The sequence below is a fragment of the Penicillium griseofulvum genome (assembly GCF_001561935.1).
Source record: "Penicillium griseofulvum strain PG3 chromosome Unknown contig_79, whole genome shotgun sequence".
NCBI lineage: Eukaryota > Fungi > Ascomycota > Eurotiomycetes > Eurotiales > Aspergillaceae > Penicillium > Penicillium griseofulvum.
Genome location: NW_024467420.1, coordinates 1,954,716 through 1,981,251, shown reverse-complemented (window position 1 = coordinate 1,981,251; position 26,536 = coordinate 1,954,716). Strand labels below are relative to the sequence as shown.

Below are 26,536 nucleotides of genomic sequence, written 5' to 3'. Positions count from 1 at the left end.
GACATACTCACGCGTATGTACTATGGATTCCAGATGGGCACACTCAGGTCCAGATTAGGATAACAGACGCGGCTGGTTGTTATGAAGGGTCTGCAGATGAATTCCACAGACCGTCGATCTACGTAGATGTTAGTATATGGTGCATATTCTTTTATCAAGGAGAATGACAGGGGTCTGGGCAACGTGTATGGTTCAGCAATGTAGGGCGCAGCTTGAGTCCACGCGGGTATCAAGGTGCGGTTGTTTCCCCACTCCCAAGAATGTGTAAAATCACATCTACTTACTGAATTTATAAGTTACCGAGGTAAGTGAAATAAAGAGATATATGGGAGCACTAGTAAGTGAATTGAAGTCACGTCTAGGCAGCACATGGGGTGTTGCCAAGGGATCGCCTATGTGGAGTAGAAACTGATAGGATGAAAAGAGGAAGAAAACATGAATATCTTCAAAGATTCAAATAAAAGAGGATGACTCAATATGAATCATCAGACAATCCATGGGATACTTTTTAGTTGCCTTTATGGAATCATGGGACATAATGTAGTATAAGACTAATAGTTCCAAGGTTATATACGTGAACCCGAAGCGTGAGGTATGAACTATTCAAATTATATGACTGAAAATGCTTTTCAAAAAGCGCAAAATGGGTCGCATTAGGTGCTATCATTGGACATGCTATATGGTGAAATACATATCCGTAAGAGATATTTACATTTATTGCATGGGCTTCGACATGGGCTTGATGATGCCCTGCTTGATCATGACACGAGGTTTGGTGCCACTCTGGAAGGTTTCTTTTGTAGACCATTCAGGGCCCAGGGGCAACCGCAGAGACCGTTCATACTGCTGTTTTGTCTCAAACTCATGCGGCAATTGGCTTGCCATGTACTTCTTGTTCTAAAGAGAAAATCAGTGAGGTGTTCATCTGTAGGAATAAAAGTTGTGTTACCTTTTGGACTCGCTTCTGGTTGATAATAACCCGCTCAAGCTTTGCATCCTTGCGCTGCGCAGGCTTCACACCTGCCACAGTAGTCAGGTCTCGCTTTTGCCTCTTTTGCTGTCTCTTGCTGACACCTTCGCCGGCCCAGCTACCCCAGCCTGGGAGTGTGTTGTCCACAACCTTGTCGCCTTCGTCTTCAATGGTATCCATCTTATCCTGTTCGAATTCCTGGACAACTTCATCGCCGGCAAAGGCTCTCTTCACGAGGTCGTGGTTCTTAAGCAAGACGGGTACCTTCTCTTCATCGTCGCTGTCATCCTCGGCAAATTGCTGTTTCGCGACGGTTGCCTTGGAGCTCTTTTGCTTCTTGCTCTGTTGCTTCGCTGGCACAACATCGGGCTGAGTAGCATCGAGTGAAATGTCAATGCTCTCTTGGGCATCTGGGGCAGTTCGGCGACGGTTGGTCCGTTCGGTCTGAACCAACCAAGGATTCTCCTCCTCTGCGGGAGTATCCTCTTGTTGATCGGAGTCGCGTGTAGATCGTGAAACCTTCTTGTTGCCAGAAGCTCCTGACTTGTGCTTGGTGGAGCTGTTGGCAACCATGTCAACATCATCGTCCGATCCTACTGCCTGTGCAGCTTCATCATCGGAGTCTAGCTTCTCCTCAAACTCATTCTTGGGCAATTGCGGTGCACGAGACTTGGTGTCGGTCTTCTTTGATTGACCAAACTTTCGTCGACCGACCTCCGACTCTGCCTCAGATACAGAATCCTCTCCGTGGAGTTCACGGTTGAGTTGGCGAAGTTCGGCATCATTCTGTTCTTTGCGGGCGGCGTCGGCGTTTTTCATGAATTTCATTTCGAAAAGATCAGCATGGCGTCCCTTCACGCCATCTCCAGCATCATTACCACTCTCGAGGGCACTGAGCTTCTTTTGGATCTTTCGTCTTTCCACATCGGAACCCTCCTCGTTCCAGGGGTCCTCATCTTCTGACTCGGAGCTGGAAGAGCCCAAGAAGTCATCGTCTCCATTAGAAACACGCTTGCCTTCGATTCTCTTCCGTAGCTCCTCCTCTCTTTGGGCCAAGTCGGCTGCACTGTTGCGGGCCTCTTCGTCCCAGGCAGTGCGACCGGTCTGTTTCAAGCCCTTTGCCCATTTGCTTTCACGATGCTTGGAGCCCATGCGAGCTTCGGCTCTCAGACGCTCGTTCTTCTCCTGGTCCATGTCGTCCATATCCACGCCGGCTTCCATGAGTGCATCGTGCTCAAGTTTCTCCATCTTCTCGCGTTCTTTACGGTGAACACGGCGATAAGACTTGCTCTTGATCTTCTTGATGCGCTTGGCGCGCACTTCCTCTCGGAAAAGCAGGTCACGTCGCTTGCGGAGTTCTGCGCGACGAGCCTGGATCTCCTCAATAGGAATATTGCGGGATTGTAATTCTTCGAAACTCTGGATCTGGTCCTCGGCTGTCTTTCCTTCAGCCTCAGCCAGCCCACTCTCCACAAGGATGTTCTGGATGACATTTTCGAGGTCTGTCTGTGGCTTGGCAGACTCCAAGCGGTGGGTCTGCTCAGCATCAGGATCATGTAGCGGGAAGGAAAGGTGTTCGGCTCTGCGGTTGGCCTTGACAGTTTCGAGCCAGCGGTTCAAGGTCTCCTTGCTCTTCTCGTAGGCAGCAGTCCGGTCAAGTCGGTCCTGTTGGCGTTTTGCTAGAGGAGCATCTAGCTTGCCCGGAATACCCGATTTTGATGCCTGGACAACAGAGTCGATATGTTTGAGCGAGTTCTTGAGGCGAGAATCCGTGATTGAAGGTAGGAGATCGGCGACAGTCAATTTGTTGGCGGAGGTCAAGCCGTATTCCGAGTGCTTGCCTTGTTCTTGTGACTTTTGAGTACGTTTCGTAGGTTTTTCGGTCTCCATAGACTGGACAAAGTCCTGTAGTTTGGAAAGTCCGTGCGGATCCGCATCATCATCGTCTGAGATAGAAAGCCCGTCGTCGCTGGCATCGCTTTCACTGTCCCCTTCTGACCCAGAATCCTCGTCGCTATCATATTTCGCAGCCCGCTTAGATTTCGCGGATGCTTCCTGGGCCTCCTCTTCCTCGGCCGCTACATTCATATCCCAGGCCGTGGCGAGGTCGACAGCGTCTTCTCCTAGGTCATCGTCCTCGTCGTAGTCTTCACCGTTAGATTCTTCATCCGATTCGTCGACATCCTCAGATAAGCTAATCTCTGTAGGCTTCTTTGGCTTGGGTGCCGCTTTTTTCGGCTGCGATTTGGACTTGGATGCGCGGAACGTGAAGCCCTCAAATCGCTCTTCGTCGCTCTCACCGAGAGCTTCGTCACTGTCCAATTCGCTGTCGTTATCGCTGTTCACTTGACCGAGTGTCCATTCGTGCCCCTCGCTGTCGCTGCCACCATCCAGACTTCCGGTGTCCTCGGTTCTGCGGCGTTTGTAGTGGGCGGCAGTATTCTCTTCGTCGTCCTCGTCGTCATCGCCTGTGTTTCTCTTGCCCTTGAAGGAACCATCATCGTAGGCTCCAAGACGACTGCGTTTAACACCCAATTTAGTGTGAATTGTTTTCTCTGCAATAGACAATGCATTCAGCGACCGAGTGCTTTTCCGCTTCGGCGCTGCTTTTTGCGCTGAGCGGTCTTTCGGACCCTGCTTCTGAGTCTGGCTGCGAGGCATATTGGCGTGTGAGTCAAGAAATCAAATTCCCGACCAAGGAAGAAGCTTCAGATCAGTACTAAAAAAGTACTAAATGATCTGATGGCTGCTTTTAAGAGGGGTGTAAATGGTGTTGAACTTTTTTTCTGCCGGGAAAAAAAGTTCTCGGCGCGGAGATTAGCGCGACCCGTTCATTCGTCGAGTTTTGTCTGCCAACTCCCTCCGGGACAACTCGACTCGCTCTGTTCCTCTTCTGTTCCAACTTCAAGGCTACAGAACTGTCGCTATAATGTTCAAACCCACACAGCCAATGATGGTGCGTTTGCGCTTGACCACCAAGCAGGTCAATGGTGGCTACTACAAGGGAAACCGGACCGGCTCCATGGGCCACTTCGACAAGAGAGGCACGTACAGGCCCGATTTGTCAAAGCACCGTGTTTATATGCCTGCGAAAAAACTCGAAATTCCGGGGAGGTATTACACTCCTGAGACTTCGAAGGAGCCATTCAACGTGAGGATTCAACCCCGTTTGACGCCAGTTGGCTGAAATGTCGGATCTAACATGGCTATAGCTCGCTCCCTTCATCACAAAACACATGCGCAGAACCCCGTCGAACTACGTTCAAGATATCGAGAGAAATGGCCGACGGAGTACCGTGATCAGAGGATTTGAAGGCCACGACTATTTGGAGAAGTGGGCCGACACCGCTGAAGCCGCAGAGGCCCGACTAGCACAACCGTACCCTGAGAATATCAAGACGATTGAGTCTAAGTCGGCCTTGCAGGTCGAGCAGCCTGACCAGACCGAGCAGATCGAGCAGACTGAGCAGACTAAGAGTCCAAAGCCGACCCAACAACCGACCCCAATGCCCAACACTCCTGAGCCTAAACACAAGAAGTTCCTCTTCTAGAAATCCCGAAAGACTTACACTGCATAGCGGGGATTGTCTATGTGCTTCCAACTGAATGTGAGTGTGCAGCAACCCAGACACTCAAGAATACTCCCTAATATATCTGTCAGCTGCCCAGCATACCATCCACAACCGCCTTCGCTGGGCATCACTCAAATTCGTCGATCAACCTTCTCTCCGGTGGTTGATTGAATATATCCCATGTATTATAGTCTCTACAACATCGACTTGATTTGGACCACGGAGGATCTCGATGTATCAGTGGAATGTGTACCATTTGGCATTGAGACAGGAGTAATTGTGTACTATCTTGACAAGTTCCATAAATATCAGACCAAAAAACAGTTGAAGTAGTATCTCGCCTCTTTGGGCATTTGTTGTATTTGTTTGTTGACATATCCTACTATGTATCTCTATGATAATTTTGATCTTTTACTCGGAAGGCATATATAGTAAGTTCCATATAATCAATACATTTGTCTATATACCATCTCACCTCAGCTTAACCAGAATGTTCCAGTGGCAATGGACAGCCCTGGAGGTATCGGGGATATATGGTCCGTGCACACAAGTCCGATAAGCCCGCCATCTCTCCCGTATCAGCACCCGACAGCGACAGCGATGTCATAGTTCTTCACCTTTCTTTCCCTCCCAACCGTGATGCGGGCTTGCGTTGATTTTTTTCTCTGCATCTAGAGGGTTTCATTTCATCCGCGTTGACAGTTTTCCCAGGCAGCTCCTGCTGCAACCATGTTTCAATCCTTCACAGGCAATTCTCGTCGCCCGCGGCAGGTGAACCTCAGTGGCCGAGCCACTAATCCCTTCGCTGCATTCCCCGGAAGCTCGCCAAATAGAACTCCTCATGCCGCGAACCCCGAGAGTGCAGTAGCTATTGCCCAACGGGAGCGAGCCCTGAGACAGCACGAGAGAGATCGACAGACCGCATCTCGCACTGTTCAGCGAGTTTGGCGTGGTCATCAAAGCAGGAAAGCAACATATAAGACCTGGAAGTCTGAATGGGATAATATCGAGTGGAAGAGGGTCACAAGCGCCCTAGGATTCGATGATGATCGGGCCCCAACGACGGAGGTTGAGCGTCTGGAGTGTCTATCACGTCTTTCTGCACCACCATATCCCACAGCAGAGGAATGTTTAGATCAGCTTAGGCTTCTGGTTCAGTTTGTGGGATTGGTAAGGAAGAAAGAAGATGTGCTACGTCTGGTATACTTCTGCGATGTCTTTGAGAAGACATTCCATGCTCTCCCCACGATCGCTACGGAAAATGAATGGACCGAGCTGTTGAAACGGCTGGCAATCGCTATTCTCAATGCCCTCGGATCAGCAAGGGACAGTCCGACTCATGAAGCTGCAGTTCTGCCTCTCCTTCGGACGATAGTCTTCCTTGTTGACTTGATACCGAAGAAGATGGCAATGATTGCCAAACACTACTATCGAACGATGGCGTTTTTGACAAAGAATATTGACCATTGGCAAGGCACTTTGTTACCAGAACATCTGACCAACGCTGTTCTGGCACTTCTGAGACCAATCACCTCAGAAACAATGACAGCTTACGAGGCTCTTGCGATATCATATCTCACCATTCCGAACCTACCCTCTTATCTTCGTGAGCTCGATGGATTGGCGCACCAAATAAACTACAAATTGCTGGCGTCTGCAATCGAATCGTATATTCCTCTGACCAAAGAACGCCTTTCGCCCGACGATGTCGAGGGCATCGAAGGCCGACTTTGGCTGCTTGCATACTTGATCTTCTTTCACCGATATGCTCTTCCAGGTCAGGCCAACCTGCAAGCACCGGACCTCGGATTCCTGAATGTGGTCTCTGCGTTGCTTAACTCAACATCTATCTATCTGACACGGTGCCTGGAGGTGGACGAAAGTGGCGCTGATCCAATCAGGGGCCCTTATCTGGATCCGTTTGTTGCAGATCAGGTCAGTAGCCTGGTTAACCAAAGTAGCATCACAGGGTTACTTTCTCGCATCAAAACATCCAGCCTATCTCACACAGACTTATCAACCCATCAATCTAACGCCTCGAAAGAAGCGAAAATCCTTGCTACCTATGCTCTGAACTTGCTGAGGGTGTTCCCTCGGCGTGGAGACGACATTCGAATGTGGTTATACCTGGGCTCGGCACCTTCAGTAGGTCCGACTTCTGGCCAACCAGGTGCGAAAATACCGGCAATCAAATACTTCTGGCAGGCATCAAAATCCAGTCGGATATTTGACATCATCAGCAAGGATTCGACGCAAGTTCTTCCGTTGCTTCAGCCGCCACAAGAAGGGGATCAAGAGGATCAAGACCAGGAGTGGACAATTATTCTTCTCTTTTTTGAGCTTTACACATTCCTTTTGAAAGTCATGGATGACGAAGAGTTCTTTTCAAGCGCGTCACCATTTACAGCTTCATCAAATGTCCTGTCTTCATGGACGAAAGAGAGTGCGCTGCCACTTGATGACATTAAAGATATGACCGTCTTTCTGAAAAACCTTGCCTTCACCCTTTACTGGAATGTGGCCGACTTGACTAAGAAAGGCCCTGTTCCGTCATCTGCTGTGGATCTTAGAAGTTATTTCAGCAACACGGCTCAGGTTTCTGAACCAACGGAGCGTTTTGAAGTGGACGCCAAGAAGGAAATCAATGATCTTCCCGGTGTGACAGGTATCCCACTTGACTACTTCAAAGGCTTGGTTACAGGTTTGCTCAGAATGCTGCATGAGCGAGAGTAAGTCGAGATGTTCTATTCGGTATTATGTAAGAATCCTAGCTGATATGCCTTTAGTTCTCGACGCAAGTTCCTTCCTCAAAATCATTGGTTGATGACAGATCGATTTGACATGGAAGGCTTTATCCCAGCCGTTGTGGCAGAAGAGGAGAAACGCCATGAATTCCAAGACGACGATGAAGATGCTGAGCCTGATCTTCTCGACGAGGAATACCCAGAGCCTTCTCAGCTTGTCGGCAATAGTCATGCGCGTCGACTGATTCACATCCAGGCCATGCGAAATAGTCAACGAAGGCAAGCTCATAATAATGCTCTTGCAGCAATTGCTCCACGGCTAGAGATACTTCGAAACATGCCGTTCTTCATCCCGTTTGCCACGAGAGTGCAAATATTCCGTCAGTTTATCTTTAGGGATCAACAGCGTCGCCGAAAAGGCTTCGTGGATCCTGAGTCTTGGCGTTTGTCTGTGGCCCAAAGTGCTATGATAAATGGACCGCCTGAGGGGGCGGCGAATATCTTGGCCCGACACCATGCGGACATCCGGCGTGAGAGTGTATTTGAAGATGCGTTCTCTCAATACTATAGCCTGGGTGACGGTCTTAAAGAGCCAATCCAGATCAGCTTTATCGACCAGTTTGGCGCAATGGAGGCCGGTATCGATGGTGGCGGCGTGACAAAGGAGTTCCTGACAAGTATCACTTCCCAGGCTTTCAAGACCGATGACTACGAGAGCATGTTTGCGGAGAATGATCACCATCTGCTGTATCCCAGTCCCACAGCTGTTGACCAACTTAAAAAAGTACTCAGCGAGGCTGGACTCACAAGTTCAAGTGCAGAGTGGCAGGATGACGTGCGCGGTCTTCTTCGACGTTATGAATTCCTCGGCCGTATCATTGGAAAGTGTCTTTACGAGGGAATCTTGGTGGATGTCAACTTTGCACCATTCTTTCTCTTGAAGTGGGCCTTGACAGGAGGCTCTCGGTCTGCGGTGAAGGAATCTTCCTATCGTGCCAACTTGAACGATTTGAAGGACCTTGATGAGGGATTGTACCAGGGCTTGGTAAGTAATGTCACTCGACAAGCTCGAGATTGCGTTTTCTTTTTGGATCCTGTAGCTAACGAATATGTTCCACTAGTTACAACTCAAGAATTACCCTGGAAATGTGGAAGACTTTGGACTCGACTTCACCATTAACAACGTAATTCGGATGCCTAGTGGAAACAACCGCACTGTCACGGTAGAGTTGAAACCAAATGGCTCACAGACCGCCGTGACCAACAAGAACAGATTGGTCTACATCTCCTACATGGCTCGTTACCGTCTGCAGTTGCAACCCGCTCTACAGACCAACGCCTTTTTGCAAGGTCTAGGCCAGATCATTCAACCCTCCTGGCTATCCATGTTCAATCAATCCGAGTTGCAAACGTTAGTGAGCGGAGACAAGGCTGATATTGATGTGGAGGACCTGCGCCGGAACACTCTCTACGGAGGGGTGTATGTGATTGGAGATGATAACCTAGAACACCCGACTATTGCACTCTTCTGGCAGGTGATGCACGAGATGACCAACGAGGAACGACAAAAGGTCATCCGTTTCGTTACATCTACCCCACGAGCTCCATTGCTGGGATTCAGCCATCTTCGTCCCCACTTTAGCATCAGAGACTCTAGTGAAGATCAAGAACGATTGCCGAGTACTAGTACCTGTGTGAATCTTCTCAAGCTGCCACGATACTCGGATGCAGAGACATTGAGGAGTAAACTACTGTATGCAGTTAGTTCGGGTGCTGGGTTTGATTTGAGTTAAGATGCATCTTGTACATTTTCAGAATAGACAGATTAATTGCATAAACAGAGATTGGGAAAGATATATTATTGTATTGTAGTATACTATAAAGAATGAAATATAATAAAATGTCCGAGGTTATACTTAATAAGCCCTTAAAGCGGCCACCCTTCCCAAATAGGACTAGTGTCCCCATCTCGTGCGGCCTCTGAGTTTTCCAGAACCAATTGCTTTTGGTTCAACTTTTTTTCTCTTCCATCCCCCTCAATCTTCCGTTCTCTCTTTCTTTAGGGAAAAGTCTTCCTTTTCTTTTCGAATCTTTACGAAAGATACAAAATCTCAAAAAAACACGAAAAACCCCAGAAAAAACTTTTTCACAGTTATCTTATCTCATCCCCGATTGTGCGGTGTGTTGTGTGGAAGATTTTCTTTCAACGCCTCCATCGTCTTCATTTTCACCTGGTTAGTCATTTTCTCTTTTTTGTCTCTCTTTTTTAATCGAGTCGTCTCTACATCTTTCCCCTATCGCTCTATCTCTCCAGCGCATGCTTCTTCGCTTCCCCCATCCCCGCTAACCCGCTATCCAGTGCTCTCTGCTCAAGTGAAATTTCTCTGAACTCTTTGTCTCGTGGATACTTTGCTGTATGGCACCCCTCCCTTTTCATTGATTCTCCCCTCATTTTTCTCATTACCCCCTTCGGCTGCTTGTCAAAGAGACTGCATTAACTGCCGTGTAACCTTATCTCAATATGCCTCCTTGATTTACCCCCTCCCCCTCTCCGCGATATGCTGGGCATGCACATGCTCACACTTTTTTCTTAGTGAAAACAGCCGCCATCATGTCTGCTGAAGCCCCCACCACCGCTCCCGTCACCGACAACGTTGTCGCCGCCACTCCTGAGGCCAATGGCACCCCCGTCGAGGCCACTACCGAGGCCGCCGGTGATGCTGCCAACAACCAGCCCCACTCGGCTTCCCTCTACGTCGGCGAGCTTGACCCCTCCGTGACTGAGGCTATGCTCTACGAGCTCTTCTCTTCCATCGGCCAGGTTGCCTCCATCCGTGTCTGCCGTGATGCCGTCACCCGCCGCTCTCTGGGTTACGCCTACGTCAACTACAACAACACAGCTGACGGTGAGCGTGCTCTTGAGGACTTGAACTACACTCTTATCAAGGGCAAGCCTTGCCGTATCATGTGGTCCCAGCGTGACCCCGCTCTGCGCAAGACTGGCCAGGGTAACGTGTTCATCAAGAACCTCGACAACGCCATTGACAACAAGGCTCTCCACGACACCTTCGCTGCCTTCGGTAACATTCTCAGCTGCAAGGTTGCCCAGGACGAGTTCGCCAACTCCAAGGGTTACGGTTTCGTCCACTACGAGACCGCCGAGGCCGCTAACAACGCCATCAAGCACGTTAACGGTATGCTGTTGAACGACAAGAAGGTTTTCGTCGGTCACCACATCTCCAAGAAGGACCGCCAGAGCAAGTTCGAGGAGATGAAGGCCAACTTCACCAACATCTACATCAAGAACATCGATCTCGAGATCACCGACGACGAGTTCCGCACCATGTTCGAGGCCTTCGGTGAGATCACCTCCGCTACCCTCAGCCACGACCAGGATGGCAAGAGCCGTGGCTTCGGTTTCGTTAACTACGCCAACCACGAGAGCGCCGAGGCCGCCGTGGCTGAGATGAACGAGAAGGAGGTCAAGTCCCAGAAGCTTTACGTTGGTCGTGCCCAGAAGAAGCACGAGCGTGAGGAGGAGCTGCGCAAGCAGTACGAGGCTGCCCGCATGGAGAAGGCCTCCAAGTACCAGGGTGTCAACCTCTACGTCAAGAACTTGACTGACGACATTGATGATGAGAAGCTCCGTGATCTTTTCACCCCCTACGGTACTATCACTTCCGCCAAGGTCATGCGTGATGCTGCTGAGCGCTCCCCCACCCCCGAGGGTGAGGAGAAGGAAGCCGACAAGGAGACCAAGGACTCCGAGGAGAAGGAGGTGAAGACCGAGGAGACCGAGGCTAAGGCCGAGGAGAAGACTGAGGAAAAGAAGACCGAGGAGGCCACCGAGGAGGAATCCGAGGAGAAGAAGACCGAGAAGAAGGCCTTCGGTAAGAGCAAGGGCTTCGGTTTCGTCTGCTTCAGCAGCCCCGATGAGGCCTCCAAGGCCGTCACCGAGATGAACCAGCGTATGGTCAACGGCAAGCCCCTCTACGTTGCTCTCGCTCAGCGCAAGGATGTCCGCCGCAGCCAGCTTGAGGCCAGCATCCAGGCTCGTAACACCATCCGCCAGCAGCAGGCCGCCGCCGCTGCCGGTATGCCCCAGCCTGTAAGTTCCAATATTCACAATTAGTATTCACTCAGTTACTAACCTGACTAGTTCATGCAGCCTGCCGTCTTCTACGGTGCTGGCCAGCAGGGCTTCATGCCCCCTGGACAGCGTGGTGGTATGCCCTTCGCCCCCCAGGGCGGTATGCCCATGCCTAACATGCCCGCTGGACGTCCTCAGTACCCCGGCCCCTTCCCCCAGGGTGGCCGTGGCATGGCCCCTAACCAGCAGCTTCCTCCCAACTTCCAGGGTATGCCCATGGGCATGCAGGCTCCTGGCGGTATTCCTAACGGCATGGGTTACCCTATGCCCCAGGCTTTCGGACGTGGCGGCGGTGGCCGTGGTGTTCCCGGTATGCCCATGAACATGCGTGGTGGCCCCGGTTTCGGCCGTGGTGGTCCTCAGATGGGTCGCGGTGGTGGTCGTGGCCAGCCCGCCCCTGGCGGTCAGCCCGCTGGTGGTGAGCCCGCCTCTGCCAACCAGGCTCTCCTTGCCGCTCCCCCCGCCCAGCAGAAGCAGATGCTCGGCGAGGCTCTTTACCCCAAGATCCAGGCTCAGCAGCCCGAGCTTGCTGGCAAGATCACTGGCATGCTTCTTGAGATGGATAACGCTGAGCTGCTTGGCCTGTAAATTACACCGATTCCCTTTTTATGTGACATGATTTACTAACTTTGTTAGGCTCGATGATGAGGAGGCTCTCCGCGGCAAGGTCGATGAGGCCCTTAACGTCTATGATGAGTACATGAAGAACAAGGGTGATGGCGAGACCGAACCCAAGCCCCAGGAAGCCGCCAAGGAGGCCCCTGTTGAGGAGAACAAGTCTTAATTGATGTGTTCTTTTGTCTTCTCGGAAATCTTGGACGCACGTTTTTGACGACTTTTCCTTTCTATCATTATTTGTTCCCATCTTTTACCCTTTCCCCATCTCCCTCTGATCCTGATATCCCTCGGTTCGAAAAGTTTGTTCTTAGGCAGTCACCTTCCTGGTGTTTAGTGAATGCGGTATGACATTCGGATTTTTTTTTTCTTTTCCGATTTCTTCTAGTATCATTCGGACTGGGCTGTATTGAATTGTCTTGATTGTCAGTAAAAGTCTTTTCTTCTAGGCGCTGTGGTTCCTTTGACAACTTTTCGCCAACTTTTCTATTTCTTTTTTCCTTTTTCTGCTGGGAGGGATTCGTGAAGTTCTTTTTATTTCCTTTTCATCTCTCCCTTGCTATGTTCTCTGGGTTGTACGCTCGATTTGAGTGATAGATTATGAATTCCTCACGGAAGACTCCGGTCGTCCTTTGTTCTCGGATTCGAGAGAGCACTAGACAATCAATAGGATGGCCGTGGCCTATTTTGCTTCATCTAGTTCCTTCGTAGAGGACGATAGTACAGAGAAAGCTGACCAGTCCATGGTAGTGCCTTTGATATTACTGGAAAGGGGGTTGCGAATCCGGTACCTGGGATTCTGACTCTGATCTTGGGGTAAATCTGACACTCAAGGGGTTGTGGATGTTGTCTGGGGATTGTGAAGTTGTGAAAGATCTGAGACAATTCATTGTCTTTTTTTCTCTTTCGTTCCTTCATCCCTTCTCTTCTTTGTTTAATCTTTCCTGTCTCATATCATCTATATCATCTACAATAACACTTTGGATAAACTAATCAGTTGACTCTTGAATATCAGACAATAGAAAATATAGACATTTTCATCTTTTAAGTAATGAGGAACACATAAGAATAGTTTTATAAACATCACTAAACTGTATGAGTATCTGAATATCCATATAAAGAGACCCTCAAAGCCATCTCGCACAAGACGGAACAGATCAGGAGCCCAAGAACTAAGAAACCTGAAAATGCCATTATAACAATATGACACCTGTTTTCCTCATTTAAAAGGAATGGAAACCACATCAGTATACACTTGTCTTAGCGTCTAACATTTAAACGGGCTCAGTACCCTATATCAGGGCTTCACAGTCACTCAGAAAGCATTCAGACCTTCAAGCCAAACTCGAATATCTCTACTCGCTCATCATTCATTATCATCAGAAAGACAAGGTCAATCAAAAAACAAGGTCAGTTCTCTAGCCACAAACCACAAACCCAACTAACATTATCCAAGGGATGTTCTACCAAAATGGAAGATTAATGCGAGAGTCCGAATATAACCCTCGAACAAACTGGGTGAACGTATTCTTCGACATACGCGATTGTAGATGCGACGACGCCGCAATTATGCGCACAGTCGTCACCTGCATCCGTACAGGAGTTGCTAGCATCACTGGTCATGCTATGCACCACGATTTCCCGCTGTGTATCTCGATACAGGTGCCTGGAGAACATGGTGATAAGGAGTCGATTCTTGCTGCTGCGGAGTTATCGGCGGAATATCTGAGAGAGCAGGTTGTTCGAGGGTCTGTTCAAATCAATCGGGATTTGCTTTTTTGGAGGAGATAGTGGTTGATTTCTTGGGAAAGGGTTCTTTAAGTTTTATAGACTTGTTTAGACGGCGTACTTGATAGAATGAGAGAATTAGATTGTATTTGTTTTTTTTTCTCGCTATTATGTGGATTATATCTATTCTGTAGGAGTATAAGATGGCCTAGAGTATAGTTACAGTCAGATGAAGCAGTCGTATCGATCATTTATGTCTGAGATTCCGAGACAGTATGTCTTGATAGTATCGCCTTTCATGCTGGCATACCGGCATACCGTGCTCCCAGTCGAAATAGCCAATTAACTACACATATTATATTTTCAAGCTCAAGCTAAAAGATCAATTATCATAATATAGTAGGCAGCCAGAATGTACAAATTTCTTTCGAGTCATAACTAGGCAGATCTCAAACTGGGATACCTCCCAAATCAATAAACACAACACAAAGACGTCCTGGAATAGATGAAAGACTTGAAAATAGCATTGTATCATAACTTCTTTGTTCAGTCTCCCGACTATGAAAAACAACTCACCAGACAAGAGAGCATTTAAACAGAGCTCTTATACCGCAGAACTCGATCCCTCCTTCCTCCTTCCGATCTTTCCTCTCACACCTACACACACCACCAAACAAATCCAGATCAGCAAATACCCAGAGCCAAAACTACCCATCCTCAATTCCAACCCCAGAAAGATGCAGAGCATGTTCTACTTCGACGGGGAACTAATCCCAGAACCCGAATACGATCCCCGCCAAGTCCTCAACTGGGTGAACGTCTACATCAAGGCACGGGACTCTCACTCAGATGATGAGACCCTCATGCGCACCGTTGCCGCATATATCAGAACTAGCACCGCCTCGATCTCTGTCCATGCCAAGCATCACGAGCACCCTCTGTGCGTCTCTATCAAGGTGCCCGGAGACTACCATTCCAACAAGGCATCTATTTTCGCGGCGGCCGAGCTGCAGGCTGACTACTATTGCCAGGAGATTCGGAATGGGAGAGTGCGGATTAATCGGGCGTTGCTTTTCCGACGGCAGGTGTCCGATCGGCGTTGAGGGTTTATGGGGCCAAATGGGAGGTTTGATACATGAGCATTTGATACAACGGTGGAAATACCCATAATACAGAGGCGTTTGAGAGATATACACATACCCAAGGCGTGATAATATGATTATTTTGGTTTGGCTTCGGTATTGTGGAAGTAGAATTGCTGGATTGTAGTTTTGCGTTTTATCAGTAGTGAGTAAAATTGGTTTTAGAAGATGCCCGGTTATATCTCTCTGATATCGGACTATATCTCCACTTCCAAGGTTCTGTAGAAAGATTAATAGCAGCAGGTATGTTGTAAAGACCAATGGAGTACATCTTTTCCATGTAATAACTAGCGTCTTTAGTGTGGGCCAACGGCACCACGACCCACATAAAAAAATATTCTCAAACAGAAGCACAAGAGGCAAAAAATGCTCACACTCGGAGTCGAACCGAGGATCTCATCATTACTAGTGATGCGCTTTACCACTAAGCCATGCGAGCTGATTGTGAAAACACTGCGCAGTGTTGAATACTTGAAGCTCCGAGTGCCTAGTAAAGCTGGCGACACGAAAGGAAACCTGGGAAAGTACTCATGCTAGTGCTAGTCAAAAGAATAATTAGATTGAATTTCATAGTTCAAACCGGTGTACTAACATATTGGCCTGGAGGCTGAGTTTGTGACCCTAAATATCAAGGACGGCTTCGACAGGCTCCCCATGTATCTTCTTGACGACTTGGTGTCTTCCAAACACAACAGTTCTTGAACCTATTGTAGTGCACATCATTTAGAAGCATTTAATGTGTGTTGATAGTTTGCTTTTTCGAAACCCAAATCATCAGAGCATCTGCAAAGAACCACAGCTCGTCCGGCCGGTTTCTTATATGGATAATCACCGTGGGAAGCATCCGCATAGGCGTAGAATTTGTGATCCAGGACACTTCTAAGGGTGGCATAACATTTGGCCCCTTCAGGTTGCAGTATGGATGGCTAGACCTCCGCAAGGCCCATAAAGCCCACAATCCAGCCCAAGCCAACCCACTAACGGGCTAGGCTTTAAGCCCTATCTTTGGGCCCACGGCCCGCTAATTAGGCTATTGACTCGAACCTCGGGCCTATCTATGGGCTTTGCGGGGGTCTATCAGAATGACTGCCTGCAGGTCTCCGGTGTCAGGGTTTGAATCTCTATGTTGAATGTTGTATGACATAGCTCCATCACAACTTGATATCAAGAATAAAAAAAAGGTCCCTACTGAGGTGGAATGATTCCAAATATTGTGCTCTGTGAATAGAACAGAAGTCTCGCACGGGGATGGACCGGCGACCTTACGTACGTTACGTCGATCAACCCTTCTTCCGAGGCAAGTGCGCTATGCAAACGCAATAGGCCACCCCCATCCACGAGCAATAGATTTTAACTTAAGTCGTTGATATAGTCCTTATCCTTTACTTTTGAATGTAAAGATATGTCTTTAGAGTACTCGCTCTTGGCCCAGTTAGCGGCCAATTCCGCCTTTCTATAAAGTACAGGACGCTTTTTAAATGGTACACACGCTGTACACGAAGCTGCTTTTTGTGAATCTAAATGGCAGTCTTCTTTTAGATGAAAACAATTACGTTTTTTTTTATAAATAGTGTTAGGTATTGAATGAATATGGCGTGTGCGGCCGTGTAAAAATATACATATGTCTACTAGCAGTTAGTACCATTGCTTGCTCTTCCTGTTTGTATGTCTCGCAGGTTGTAGTCTCAACTGCAACCTATTGATATGGTACAGTCACCTTCTCACGGCTTTTTAATAATGAAGAAACGCTCAGAATAGAAGTATCAGAGGATTTGCAGGAAGCAAAAATTCAATATGGCAAGAATATACCCGCGGACAGATTGCACATCCTCTCGGGTTCTGATTCCCGTAAGGACGATCTATTCCCAATTAGGCTAGACCCACCTCGGTAATATCAGCGATTGGTCACTCGAGGAAACGCTTCGAAACGAAATCAGGACGACATTTCCTTCAACAAGGCTGTATATCATACATGCCAGCTTGAAAGCCCCATAAATAGAACGCGAACAGTGGATATAGCTCGGATTAAACATTTCCCCATTAATACCCCGCACTGCAATTAGATCTTTCAACCCCTCTAACCTGCATACTCTCATGGCACCCTAGAAGAACAAGGGAAAGATGTCAAAGACCAGTGTCCCCCAAAAGAGGAAGCACCATGTCTCTATGGCATGTGTATCATGTCGGGAGAGTAAAGTCAAGGTGACTATTAATTAGTCCAGTGGAAAATACAAGAGCTAATCCCAGCAGTGTGACGGCGGGAAGCCTAAATGCTCCAGCTGCATGAACAAGCACCGTGATTGTCGATATCAGGCCGTAGACAAAAGGAAGTTAGTGCCACATTGAGATCCATCTATAAAAAGGAGACTATCGGTTGAATGATAGTGCTGATTATTATGTCAAGACTCCCACTCCGTGTTGCCATAGAACTTCTATCAAGCAGAGTTGACCAGCTCTGTCTCTTCATTCGTGAAAGTGGATTGGAGGTTCCCCCTATGCAGCAAGAAAAGGACACAGCTTTGGCCAAAGTTCTTGATATTCTTGGATTGACTGAAGTTCATTCAGCGGCAGGAAGCAAACAAACTAACAGCAAACCCTCCAATTCCAATTCCCCATCTACAGTCGATGATCCTCTTTCTGATATCCCAAGTTCTCTGCCATTCTCCGCTCCTGGTATAAGAAATGATTCCAACAGCACCTGGCCTCAGGCATCTCCGGACAACACATCGCAAAATTCCCAGTCCGGTCTCACAACGCTTTCCGGCCCTCATCCCGTATCAACGCTACCCATAATCGATACTGAAAATCCGGATATCCCAATTACAGAGCAGTATCCACAGATGGATGAGCACTCGGATACTTCATTAGCCAATTGGGACTGGACCTTGGATTTTGGAACATACATTACGCCATCATCCCCAGACATTCAAGATCAAAGTATAGAACCACTACAGCCGCCAGCAGAGCAATTGGAGAAGCTACCCGAGCCACTTGAACCTGCCGTCGTTCAAACCCCACCAAGCCTCAACAGTGATACCAGGAGCACAGAAGAAATCGAAGATCTTATCGACGAGCTTTCCGATCGGATGGGCACATTGCGCTTCGGTCCTGGAGGAAAAGCTCGCTTCTATGGCCCAACATCGACCTTCAACCTTGCCGATGCTCCAGTATCTGGGAACACACAGACAAATCGTACGGTCAATTATCTCGACGACACAGACTGGGACAGCCAAGTCCCATTATCTCTCGAGGAGCATCTTCTTAATCTCTATTTTACCTGGCAAGATCCATCATTTCACGTCGTTGACCGAGAAATGTTCGAGAAGGGAAAGACAGCCCGGTATGGGAAAGAAGAGACCCCGTTTTATTCCGAGGCACTCTGCTCTGCAATGTGAGTCCATTCCATTTGGAAAATGGGTCATATGAAATAACATTTGCAAAAAGGTGTTCTCTTGGCGCCGCTTTTGAAACCCGTTATCACCCATCATTTGTGACCTTCCCGAAATCTCTGGGTGAATTCTTCGGCGACCGTGCAAAAGAACTTCTTGAGGCTGAACTCGACTCTCCATGTGTGGCAACAGTCCAGGCACTAGTTATCTTAAGCAGCCATGAAATTGGTGTAGGGTCGGATACACGTGGATGGCTCTACAGCGGTAAGTCCTGTCGCCGGTTCCTAGTTTGCTTAGCTTACAATTTTAGGGATGGCCCTTCGACTTGCTTTCGATCTTGCCTTGCATATTGACCTTTCTCCGTATGTCGCTCAGGGATCTGTCACCGCTGCTGACGCTGAGCTACGTGGAACCGTCTTTTGGGCCGCGTATATGGTGGATCAGTGAGTTCCCGCGTTGTTTCCGTGTATGTCTAGGATATCACTAATCTGCTGGCATTCAGTCTTGTCGGCTTCTACCTTGGTAGACCTTTTTATACCAACATGGAGGATGTAACAGTCAAGAAGCCGAATAGTAACGTCGACCATCGAGAACCTTGTAAATGGACACCCTACGCATCTCCCATTCCGTTCGACGACAATTCGGAATTATTTGACTGTGTGGGGGCCGTCAGCCAACAGGAAGTCTCACTATGTGAGCTTATGGCACCTTGCGGCTATTTTCTGTAAGTTCCCGTTCTCGTTTGTATCTCGGCATCAGTTAGGCTTAAGTGAGTCGTTTCAGCTAACGTTCGCCCCGAAAAGTTATGGAACATCAGGTATTCCAAGAACTCTGCTCCAACAACTCAATGAAAACAACGTTGCCAAGCTTCTCAAGTGGAAAGCTCAGTTGCCCTCGTTTTTACAAATTGACCTCAACGATCACACTTCTCCTTATCTTCCGCATGTGTTGCTCCTTCAGTGAGTTACTACTATCCTTTCCTTCGATTTCCCATAGAAGATGTCTGCTAATCCATCCCAAAGCATGCAATATTATCAAAATCTCATCTACACCCATCGACCTTGGATGTCAAAAGGCTACCTGCAACCACAACCCCCGAAGGGACCAGGCTCCACTCACGCCCGAGAGATGTGCATTAATTCCGCTATCTCAATAGCCAAAATCCTCGTCTTGTACGAGACCAGATATACCCTCCGCCGCATAAACATTAAAGCAGTCTCAATTACCTCCTCCGCCGTGCTCCTACTTCTCTTCGCCGCCGTTTCACAATACCAAACCAAAGAAGAAGAGAATATCGTCGCTCATCTAAGTACCTGCTTCAGAGCCCTCGATGAGTTCTCACTATCATGGCAGAGTGCCAATCGCGCTAAAGACCTCTTGGTAAGACTACAGCGTAAATGGGAGGTTCGGACCCGTGCCACACGGCCGGATCGCGGTCCGGATGGAGCTGTTTATCCTCCTAGAAAGCGATCACGAACACTTAATGCATCTGAATCGACAATACTGAAGGGCGGGGGGATTTACAACACACAGCCTGAGGCCCGTGATTTCCAACTGGAGTCTGGATTGGGCTGGATGCTCATGCTCAGTGGTCAACTTCCGTCAGATGGCGATGAGGATCTATATTCCTTTGTTGCAAACGCTAGTATTCCAAAATCCGAATGAGACTATGTAGGTATACCATCTTAGATCTATTTCAAATAGAATGACAAATCCGCACCATCTTGTCTCTCCCACTCTAGTTCTCCATTTCCAAGATACGAGAACGGATCCAAGGTGTTGTTGTGTCTGATATCGAAGTCTTCACCCCGAATATCTTCAATAGCCACTATTATCAAGTCAGTATATCATCAAGAGATATTTCTACCATTGTAAAACTTGCCTTTATAATGTAACACACTGCCTGGATACATCGCCGTAACAGCTTGTCCGTTATTATACCAAGCATGACAAGCCTTGCTCCAGACAGTGCGTTTTAGACCCGCTTGCGCACGACGGTTGTAGTTTCGAACAGCGGAATCGGTTACTGTGACGGACCTGTTCAGAAGTCAGTTGAGAGCCCATGTATCCCATCCCACAAAATGCTCACTTGATATCCTCCCGAGCCATCTTCTTCACCCATTTCAGCATGTAATCAGCAGTCCAGCCGATCATCTGGGGCACGCTTCCATGGCCAATCGGACAGTTGGGTCCATTGAATATGAAGTAGTTTGGTACTCCGCCGGCACAGATAGAGAAGTATGCCTCGGGTGTCTTCTTCCACTCCACGTCGAGTCGTCGACCTTCTCGACCCACCATCTCCCATCCAGGAATGAAGGTGGTATCAAAGCCAGTTGCGCAGACAATCAAGTCGAACTCCTCTTCGCCCGCGGCTGTGCGAATGCCGGTCTTGGTGATCTCCTCAATACCTTCAAAGCACCATTCGGCATTTGGTTGCTGCATCGATTCGAGATATCCATCTCCAGGGCTTAGTCTGCGACATCCGATTTCGTACTTCGGGATGAGTTTGTCAATCAGGTGGGGATTCTGACTGAGACGTTGGCGCATGAGTCCTGAGATCGCATCGTATAACATTTTATTATGCTCAGAGCCAGATAACATCAGTCGGTAGACGGTGTTGACACTATTTATGATTAGTATAGTTAGTCCGATTCAAATAAAAAAGAAGCAGTGAGCAACCTACGAGTTGTCGACTTTTTTCCTGTACTCCAGGAATGATTGTGGGTCGTCTCGGAACTGCGCTTTCTCTTCCTCGGTATATTCAAAGTTGGTTCCCATTCCATCTTTCGTGATGTCTGGACAGAGGTTGACCGAGACCCAGGTTGGGTTACGGATGTAATTGACAATTTTTGCAGCCTTTGGTTGGAGTGCAGGAACAACTTGAAGAGCGGATGAGCCATTTCCAATGACCGCGACCTTCTTGTCAGTCCAGTCGTACGTTTTGTCCCAACCAGCTGTGTGAACAAGCTTGCCAGCGAAGTTGTCCAAACCGGGGATGTTCGGCATATTCCATCGGTTCAGAATACCAGAGCCATCGATGAGAACGTCGGCTTCATCTTGAATAGACTTGTCATTCTGTTTGAGGTCGAGCGCCCATTTACCTCGCTCCTCATTCCAAATAGACTTGACGAGCTTTGTATCAAACACGATCGGATCTTTCAATCCGTACTTGTCTACCGTGTTGACAATGTATTGCTCGATCTCGGCACCACCAACATAGCATTTGGACCAGTTTGGATTGGGCTCGAATGGGAAGACATAGCTGTGGGCAGGAACATCGCATCCAACACCGGGATAGACATTCTCGAGCCATGCGCCTCCAACTTCGGAGTTCTTTTCGTAGATCGTAAAGTCCACGAAATCAAGTGGCTGTTCGTGTTTCAGTTTATGAGCAAGGATCAGGCCAGAGAACCCCGCCCCTATGCAGATAACACGGAGCTTACGCTCTTTGAATGCATATTGGCCGGGATCGACATTGATAGCCTCGTTATAAAGGGATTCGTTAGACGGCATGGTGGATTTTGGTCAACAGGTTGCAGTTAAGGGTTTACTTTTTTTTTTTTTTTGGCCCTGTCTGTTTCTTTTGCCCTTATAGGAAGACGGAAGACGGGAAGAGTCCGGTCCCGATTCAGGGGCAGTCTCCATAAGTTTTGCCATGATAGTGGTGGTAATAAGTAAGTAGCTTTAGCCGGCGTTTGACTAGACCTGAATCCTTCGCGGGTGGGATGAGGGGGCCGTGTCATAGGTTGATATGTTTGAGTCGGTCCCATCGGGGGCGAACAGGATGGCGGGAAATGGACGATGAAGTGGATCGTCGATTGACGCTGTCATCCGGGGGCCGTTCTTGGCTTTTAAAATTTAAAACCCGAGGAAATTTTCAACAATGGAATTGATATCAAATTTGCTTCGAATGTTGTATATTCAACTTCGAATGTGAATTTCTTTTCCATGGCTCTCAGCCCATTTGGGGAACCTCCACCCGGGACGGATCTATCCGCCGATCATGGCTTACGGAACAATGCCGCTGTCATCACAACCTTTATTCTTGCAGCGATAGCTGTTGGTCTTCGGTTCTATACGAGATTTCGAGTACAAATTGTGCAAGTAGCTGCAGATGATTGGATGATTGTGGCTGCTTTTGTATGTTGTCGCACAAACCGTCAATGACTTTGTTTCTGACAAATCTACAGCTGTCTGTAACTGCGAGTCTTGTTTTGACTGTGGTTGGTATGTATACACCCTTTGACGCAAAGCCTCAATTCTAACTTGACTAAAATAGGTGGATATCATGGTCTCGGGAAACATGTATGGATTGTTCCCATCCCCGAAGTCGTGGAAATGATGCGCATTCTCTTCGCCTACGTCCTGGTCTACGTGGTCACCGTTCCACTTATAAAGTTATCGATTCTCCTCTTCTATCGACGTATCTTCGGCATGACATATTCAATGTGGTTCTGTGTGTTTTTGACGACCGGATATTTCGTCTCCTGCATGGTCGCCTTCCTGGTTTGCTGCAGACCAGTGTCATACTACTGGACGCAGTATGCAGACCCTAGTGGAGGAGTATGTATCTTTAACCTCTACCCGTTCTACATCGGTAACGCTGCGGCAAATGTGGTTACGGATGGTATCATTCTGTTGGTCCCAATCCCCCTTGTGTGGAAGCTTCAAATGCGAAAGACACAGAAAGTTATGCTATCCGGTATCTTTTTGCTTGGAGGATTGTATGTCACCCCGACCCAAATGGATTTGACTCAAGCTAATATATCACAGTGTCTGTATTGCAAGCATCGTCCGGATCTATTATATGACCTTCCTCAAAAACTCGGCCGATGTCACCTGGATCATGGGCGACGTCTTCATCTGGTCCAGCGTTGAGCCGTCCATCGGCATCGTATGCGCCTGTCTTCCAACATTACATCCGCTACTTCGGTCTTTCCTCGCTCGTGTGTTTGGCATTAGTACGGGAAGATATGCTAAGACTTCAAGCAACCAGGAGTCAGCGAAGAAAAAGATCTTTGTTCGCAAACCAACGCCGCTTGACTGGGACGAGTCCTTATTGAGTACACGCGACGTACAAGTCGAGATGAGCGGACTGAAGAGAGAGCATGGCGATGGAAATATTACGGTGGATACAGATTTTCGATTAGTTGAAGAGAGCAATCAATTGAAATGAGGCTAAATAGATGCCTTCAACAGAAACTCAAGGCAAACAGACCATAGATGCCTGTTATATAAGGTGTCTTATCACCCGTGGACCCCGGACTTGCTGACTCAGATGTTTTTCCCCTCGAGTGCTTTTCCGGGGCAAGTCTCGAGAGATTGTACCGTAATCGTCCTAAGAGCGCCGTGATGGTGTTAAAAAAATGTCCAATCTGTTCGCGGGTGTTTAAAAAAACTGAACATTATAAGAGACATGAGCGGTCGCGTCAGTTACGACGAACCCCTGCAAGAGCAATTCTAACAGGCAAAACAGACACCAAAGAACGCCCATATGAATGCGATGTCTGCCACAAGCGTTTCTCTCGAAGGTAAATTCTGCAGAATTGTAATAAAAAATTCTTCGAATCCCTAAATACAATGTACAGCGATGTTTTGAGCCGACATGCCAAGGGCCATAATCAAGCCAATGCAACAGCCGGTCCATCGGAAGCGCCACATCGACAGCCAGTAATTGCCGGTACATCAATGATCCCAGGAAATGGTTTTGTCAGCACAGAATCACAGATCCCACCTCTATCTACCACTCGAGATGCATCAGCCGGGCTCCCATCCTCACTAGATTACCTAGCCGACATCTCAGCCCACCATGGCCGCGCCGAGTCAGACATTGGCGCGATGATTAACGACCAGCAGTACTTTGGGTGGAATGCAGCCATGCCGGATCAAGTGTCGCATCAAGCTGGCTTGGCCTTCGACCCTGGATCAAAAGACATGCTACAAATGTGGCTTGAACCTCACCCAGATTCGAAGTTAAATGACTCAGTAGATCTAATGCACGATAGCCATTTCCCTCTAATGGGTGACAATTTGATTCTCACACCAGAGCAGGATCGACATTCAGTCGACCGCGATAGCATTCCCAATGAACGCTTCGCTAGAGTCCAGCAGTGCTGGTTAGCACCGCCGAATACTGGGCGTCTTATCAACACTTTATGGCGGGATATCGCCATGTCGACTGTCGATAATATCTTCTCCGCGCAGTCATCACATCTTCCGAGTGAGCCAAGTGTTGTTCAGGGATCGCGGTGCGGATTCGATGAGGATTGCAGACAGCGCCTACAGGCAGCTTTTGGATCAATAGCTGTTTCTGCACATATACAATCTCCAACAGATAGGATCATTGCTCCAATCGCGCCTACCTCGACCTTGAATCATTCTGGTTTCCCTCCTGCTGAGATCTTTGATATGGCCCTAGACTTATTTTTCCGTCTTTTCAATCCGCTCTTACCATTTATCCATCAGCCGACCTTTTCGGCAAAGAAGGCGCGACCATCTCTCCTATATGTTATGACGCTGGTTGGCATGACATTGCTTGGTACGAAAGGAACAACTGCGTTTGTGTCCAGAAATTTCTCGGTGGGTCAAATATTGCGAAGCACTATACATGTAGCCTACTGACAGGCATTAGGGCACTTTGGAAAAGGTGACAGCTGAATTTGCTCAATGCTCGATGGGAGTTGACAGCGCTTCCGGCACTATGACATTATTTGCAACAGCTTTGCTTCTAATAAACCTAGCTGGTTTGACTGGGGTATGAATCACTTGCGCGAGTAAGGTTGCTGAATTCAGGTACTAATCGATGTCATTCTGTAGGAAAAGGCACACCTGGAACAGTGTCAACCTCTTTATATCAACGTCATGTCTGTGAGTTTGTAAAGAGCCTTCTTGTTTTTCTCTATTGCTATGATTCTGATGGCAACTACTGCAGGTCGCCCAAAGACATGGCTTATTTTCAGCCAGCGAGGGACAGAGCCTTGACATGACTTTGTTTGAAACAATCCCCGATATTGATATGAGATGGAAATCCTGGAGCAAGGTCGAATCAACCAAGAGGTATGCCGCAGTCCCGCCCATACAACACATCACTAACAATCTCCCCAAGAATAATCATCGGACTACTGCTCCTGGACTCTTGGTACTCCTCATTCCTCTCAACAGGTCCAATCGCAGTCCCAGACTCGATCCAACTCATCCTCCCCTGCAGCGAATCTCTCTTCTGCGCCCACTCCTCCATCCAATGGACACACCTAATCCGTAGCGGCAATTCCATCCTCTCATCAACAATCCTCGCCCCATCCGAAAACATCAATATCCCCACACTAGAATCCCCCGCAGACGACTTTTGTATACAAGCAGTACTAGCAATAGTTCAACTTCGCCAGTCCGAATCCTACCACCGCCTCCTCTCAAATAGAGCCAGCTACCCCTTTGCTCCATGTCACACCTACGCCATGGACGGCCGAGCCAGATGCCTCCCCTCCCTCCAATCCCAGCTAATAACAAACTACGGCGAAACCCTCGACCGTCTAACCCCCAACGCTCTCATTACATGGCACAACATGTGCATGACTCTGACAGCCGATATCCAAATATTCGACCTCGCAGCCGGCCGCGCAGGCCCAGCTCCCGCGCGTAAAGCCCTTGACGATATCCGCGAGTGGTCGCAGACACCTGCAGCACGACGCGCTTGTCTACACGCAGCGCATATCTACAAAGTCATGGCAAACCGCAAAGCCTCCGACCACCCCACGTTCCAATCTATGTTTTCGCTCTTCTCGGCGGGATTGGTACTCGGTCTGTATACGTTCACGGCATCGGAGTCTACAACTTCGCCGTCTGCCGGGTCTGTGGAGTTGATGGATGATGTTGATTGGAGGTCGGTAGGGACTGATGGGTTTACAAGTTTCATGGAGCCTGGGGGAAGCCAGACTTTTGCGTCGGCGGATCCTGCTGTTAACTTTATTCGAAATGGGGCTACTATATACCTGCGTGGACTGCCTTTCCACGGTGGGTATCAGTCTGCGCGGAGAATCCTACTTGATTATGCCTCGCTTCTCAAGGATTCTGGGAAATGGAGTGTCAAGCAGTTTTCGTATATTTTATACATAATGAGTGATGTTCTTATGGATGTGGAGTGATATCTCAACTGGATAATAAATTATATTCTAGTTTACCTTTTTTGTTGTGTTGGCAGTAAGGCATATCGAGTCTGCCTGAATAGTC

At 48.3% G+C, this 26,536-nt stretch overlaps 9 protein-coding genes across 9 annotated transcripts; 7 read left to right on the top strand and 2 right to left on the bottom strand.

The window, feature by feature from the left end:
- Nucleotides 1-714: 714 nt before the first annotated feature.
- PGRI_006400 (UTP14 family protein) lies at nucleotides 715-3,631 on the bottom strand (the record flags this gene model as incomplete). The annotated part of the gene is made up of 2 exons (XM_040788353.1): nucleotides 715-897; nucleotides 950-3,631. 2 exons carry the CDS (start codon nucleotides 3,629-3,631, stop codon nucleotides 715-717), a joined length of 2,865 nt encoding a protein of 954 aa, XP_040652125.1.
- Nucleotides 3,632-3,920: 289 nt separating this feature from the next.
- On the top strand, nucleotides 3,921-4,521 carry PGRI_006390 (mitochondrial 54S ribosomal protein mL41; the record flags this gene model as incomplete). The annotated part of the gene is made up of 2 exons (XM_040788352.1): nucleotides 3,921-4,121; nucleotides 4,183-4,521. 2 exons carry the CDS (start codon nucleotides 3,921-3,923, stop codon nucleotides 4,519-4,521), a joined length of 540 nt encoding a protein of 179 aa, XP_040652124.1.
- A 750-nt stretch (nucleotides 4,522-5,271) lies between these two features.
- PGRI_006380 (HECT-type E3 ubiquitin-protein ligase) lies at nucleotides 5,272-9,079 on the top strand (the record flags this gene model as incomplete). Its single annotated transcript, XM_040788351.1, has 3 exons — nucleotides 5,272-7,271; nucleotides 7,329-8,331; nucleotides 8,408-9,079. 3 exons carry the CDS (start codon nucleotides 5,272-5,274, stop codon nucleotides 9,077-9,079), a joined length of 3,675 nt encoding a protein of 1,224 aa, XP_040652123.1.
- Nucleotides 9,080-9,897: 818 nt separating this feature from the next.
- pab1 (polyadenylate-binding protein) lies at nucleotides 9,898-12,220 on the top strand (the record flags this gene model as incomplete). The annotated part of the gene is made up of 3 exons (XM_040788350.1): nucleotides 9,898-11,394; nucleotides 11,446-12,020; nucleotides 12,073-12,220. 3 exons carry the CDS (start codon nucleotides 9,898-9,900, stop codon nucleotides 12,218-12,220), a joined length of 2,220 nt encoding a protein of 739 aa, XP_040652122.1.
- Nucleotides 12,221-14,339: 2,119 nt separating this feature from the next.
- Nucleotides 14,340-14,882, top strand: PGRI_006360 (uncharacterized protein; the record flags this gene model as incomplete). Its single annotated transcript, XM_040788349.1, has 1 exon — nucleotides 14,340-14,882. One exon carries the CDS (start codon nucleotides 14,340-14,342, stop codon nucleotides 14,880-14,882), a length of 543 nt encoding a protein of 180 aa, XP_040652121.1.
- A 2,534-nt stretch (nucleotides 14,883-17,416) lies between these two features.
- PGRI_006350 (fungal specific transcription factor domain-containing protein) lies at nucleotides 17,417-19,975 on the top strand (the record flags this gene model as incomplete). Its single annotated transcript, XM_040788348.1, has 6 exons — nucleotides 17,417-18,312; nucleotides 18,366-18,574; nucleotides 18,621-18,753; nucleotides 18,813-19,034; nucleotides 19,114-19,269; nucleotides 19,333-19,975. The coding sequence occupies 6 exons, from the start codon at nucleotides 17,417-17,419 to the stop codon at nucleotides 19,973-19,975; spliced, it is 2,259 nt and encodes a 752-aa protein (XP_040652120.1).
- A 26-nt stretch (nucleotides 19,976-20,001) lies between these two features.
- On the bottom strand, nucleotides 20,002-21,823 carry PGRI_006340 (flavin-containing monooxygenase; the record flags this gene model as incomplete). The annotated part of the gene is made up of 4 exons (XM_040788347.1): nucleotides 20,002-20,138; nucleotides 20,211-20,347; nucleotides 20,400-20,933; nucleotides 20,994-21,823. 4 exons carry the CDS (start codon nucleotides 21,821-21,823, stop codon nucleotides 20,002-20,004), a joined length of 1,638 nt encoding a protein of 545 aa, XP_040652119.1.
- A 435-nt stretch (nucleotides 21,824-22,258) lies between these two features.
- Nucleotides 22,259-23,486, top strand: PGRI_006330 (uncharacterized protein; the record flags this gene model as incomplete). The annotated part of the gene is made up of 4 exons (XM_040788346.1): nucleotides 22,259-22,450; nucleotides 22,501-22,537; nucleotides 22,590-23,034; nucleotides 23,084-23,486. 4 exons carry the CDS (start codon nucleotides 22,259-22,261, stop codon nucleotides 23,484-23,486), a joined length of 1,077 nt encoding a protein of 358 aa, XP_040652118.1.
- Nucleotides 23,487-23,890: 404 nt separating this feature from the next.
- PGRI_006320 (fungal specific transcription factor domain-containing protein) lies at nucleotides 23,891-26,451 on the top strand (the record flags this gene model as incomplete). The annotated part of the gene is made up of 5 exons (XM_040788345.1): nucleotides 23,891-24,889; nucleotides 24,942-25,064; nucleotides 25,127-25,177; nucleotides 25,242-25,366; nucleotides 25,416-26,451. 5 exons carry the CDS (start codon nucleotides 23,891-23,893, stop codon nucleotides 26,449-26,451), a joined length of 2,334 nt encoding a protein of 777 aa, XP_040652117.1.
- Nucleotides 26,452-26,536: the final 85 nt, after the last annotated feature.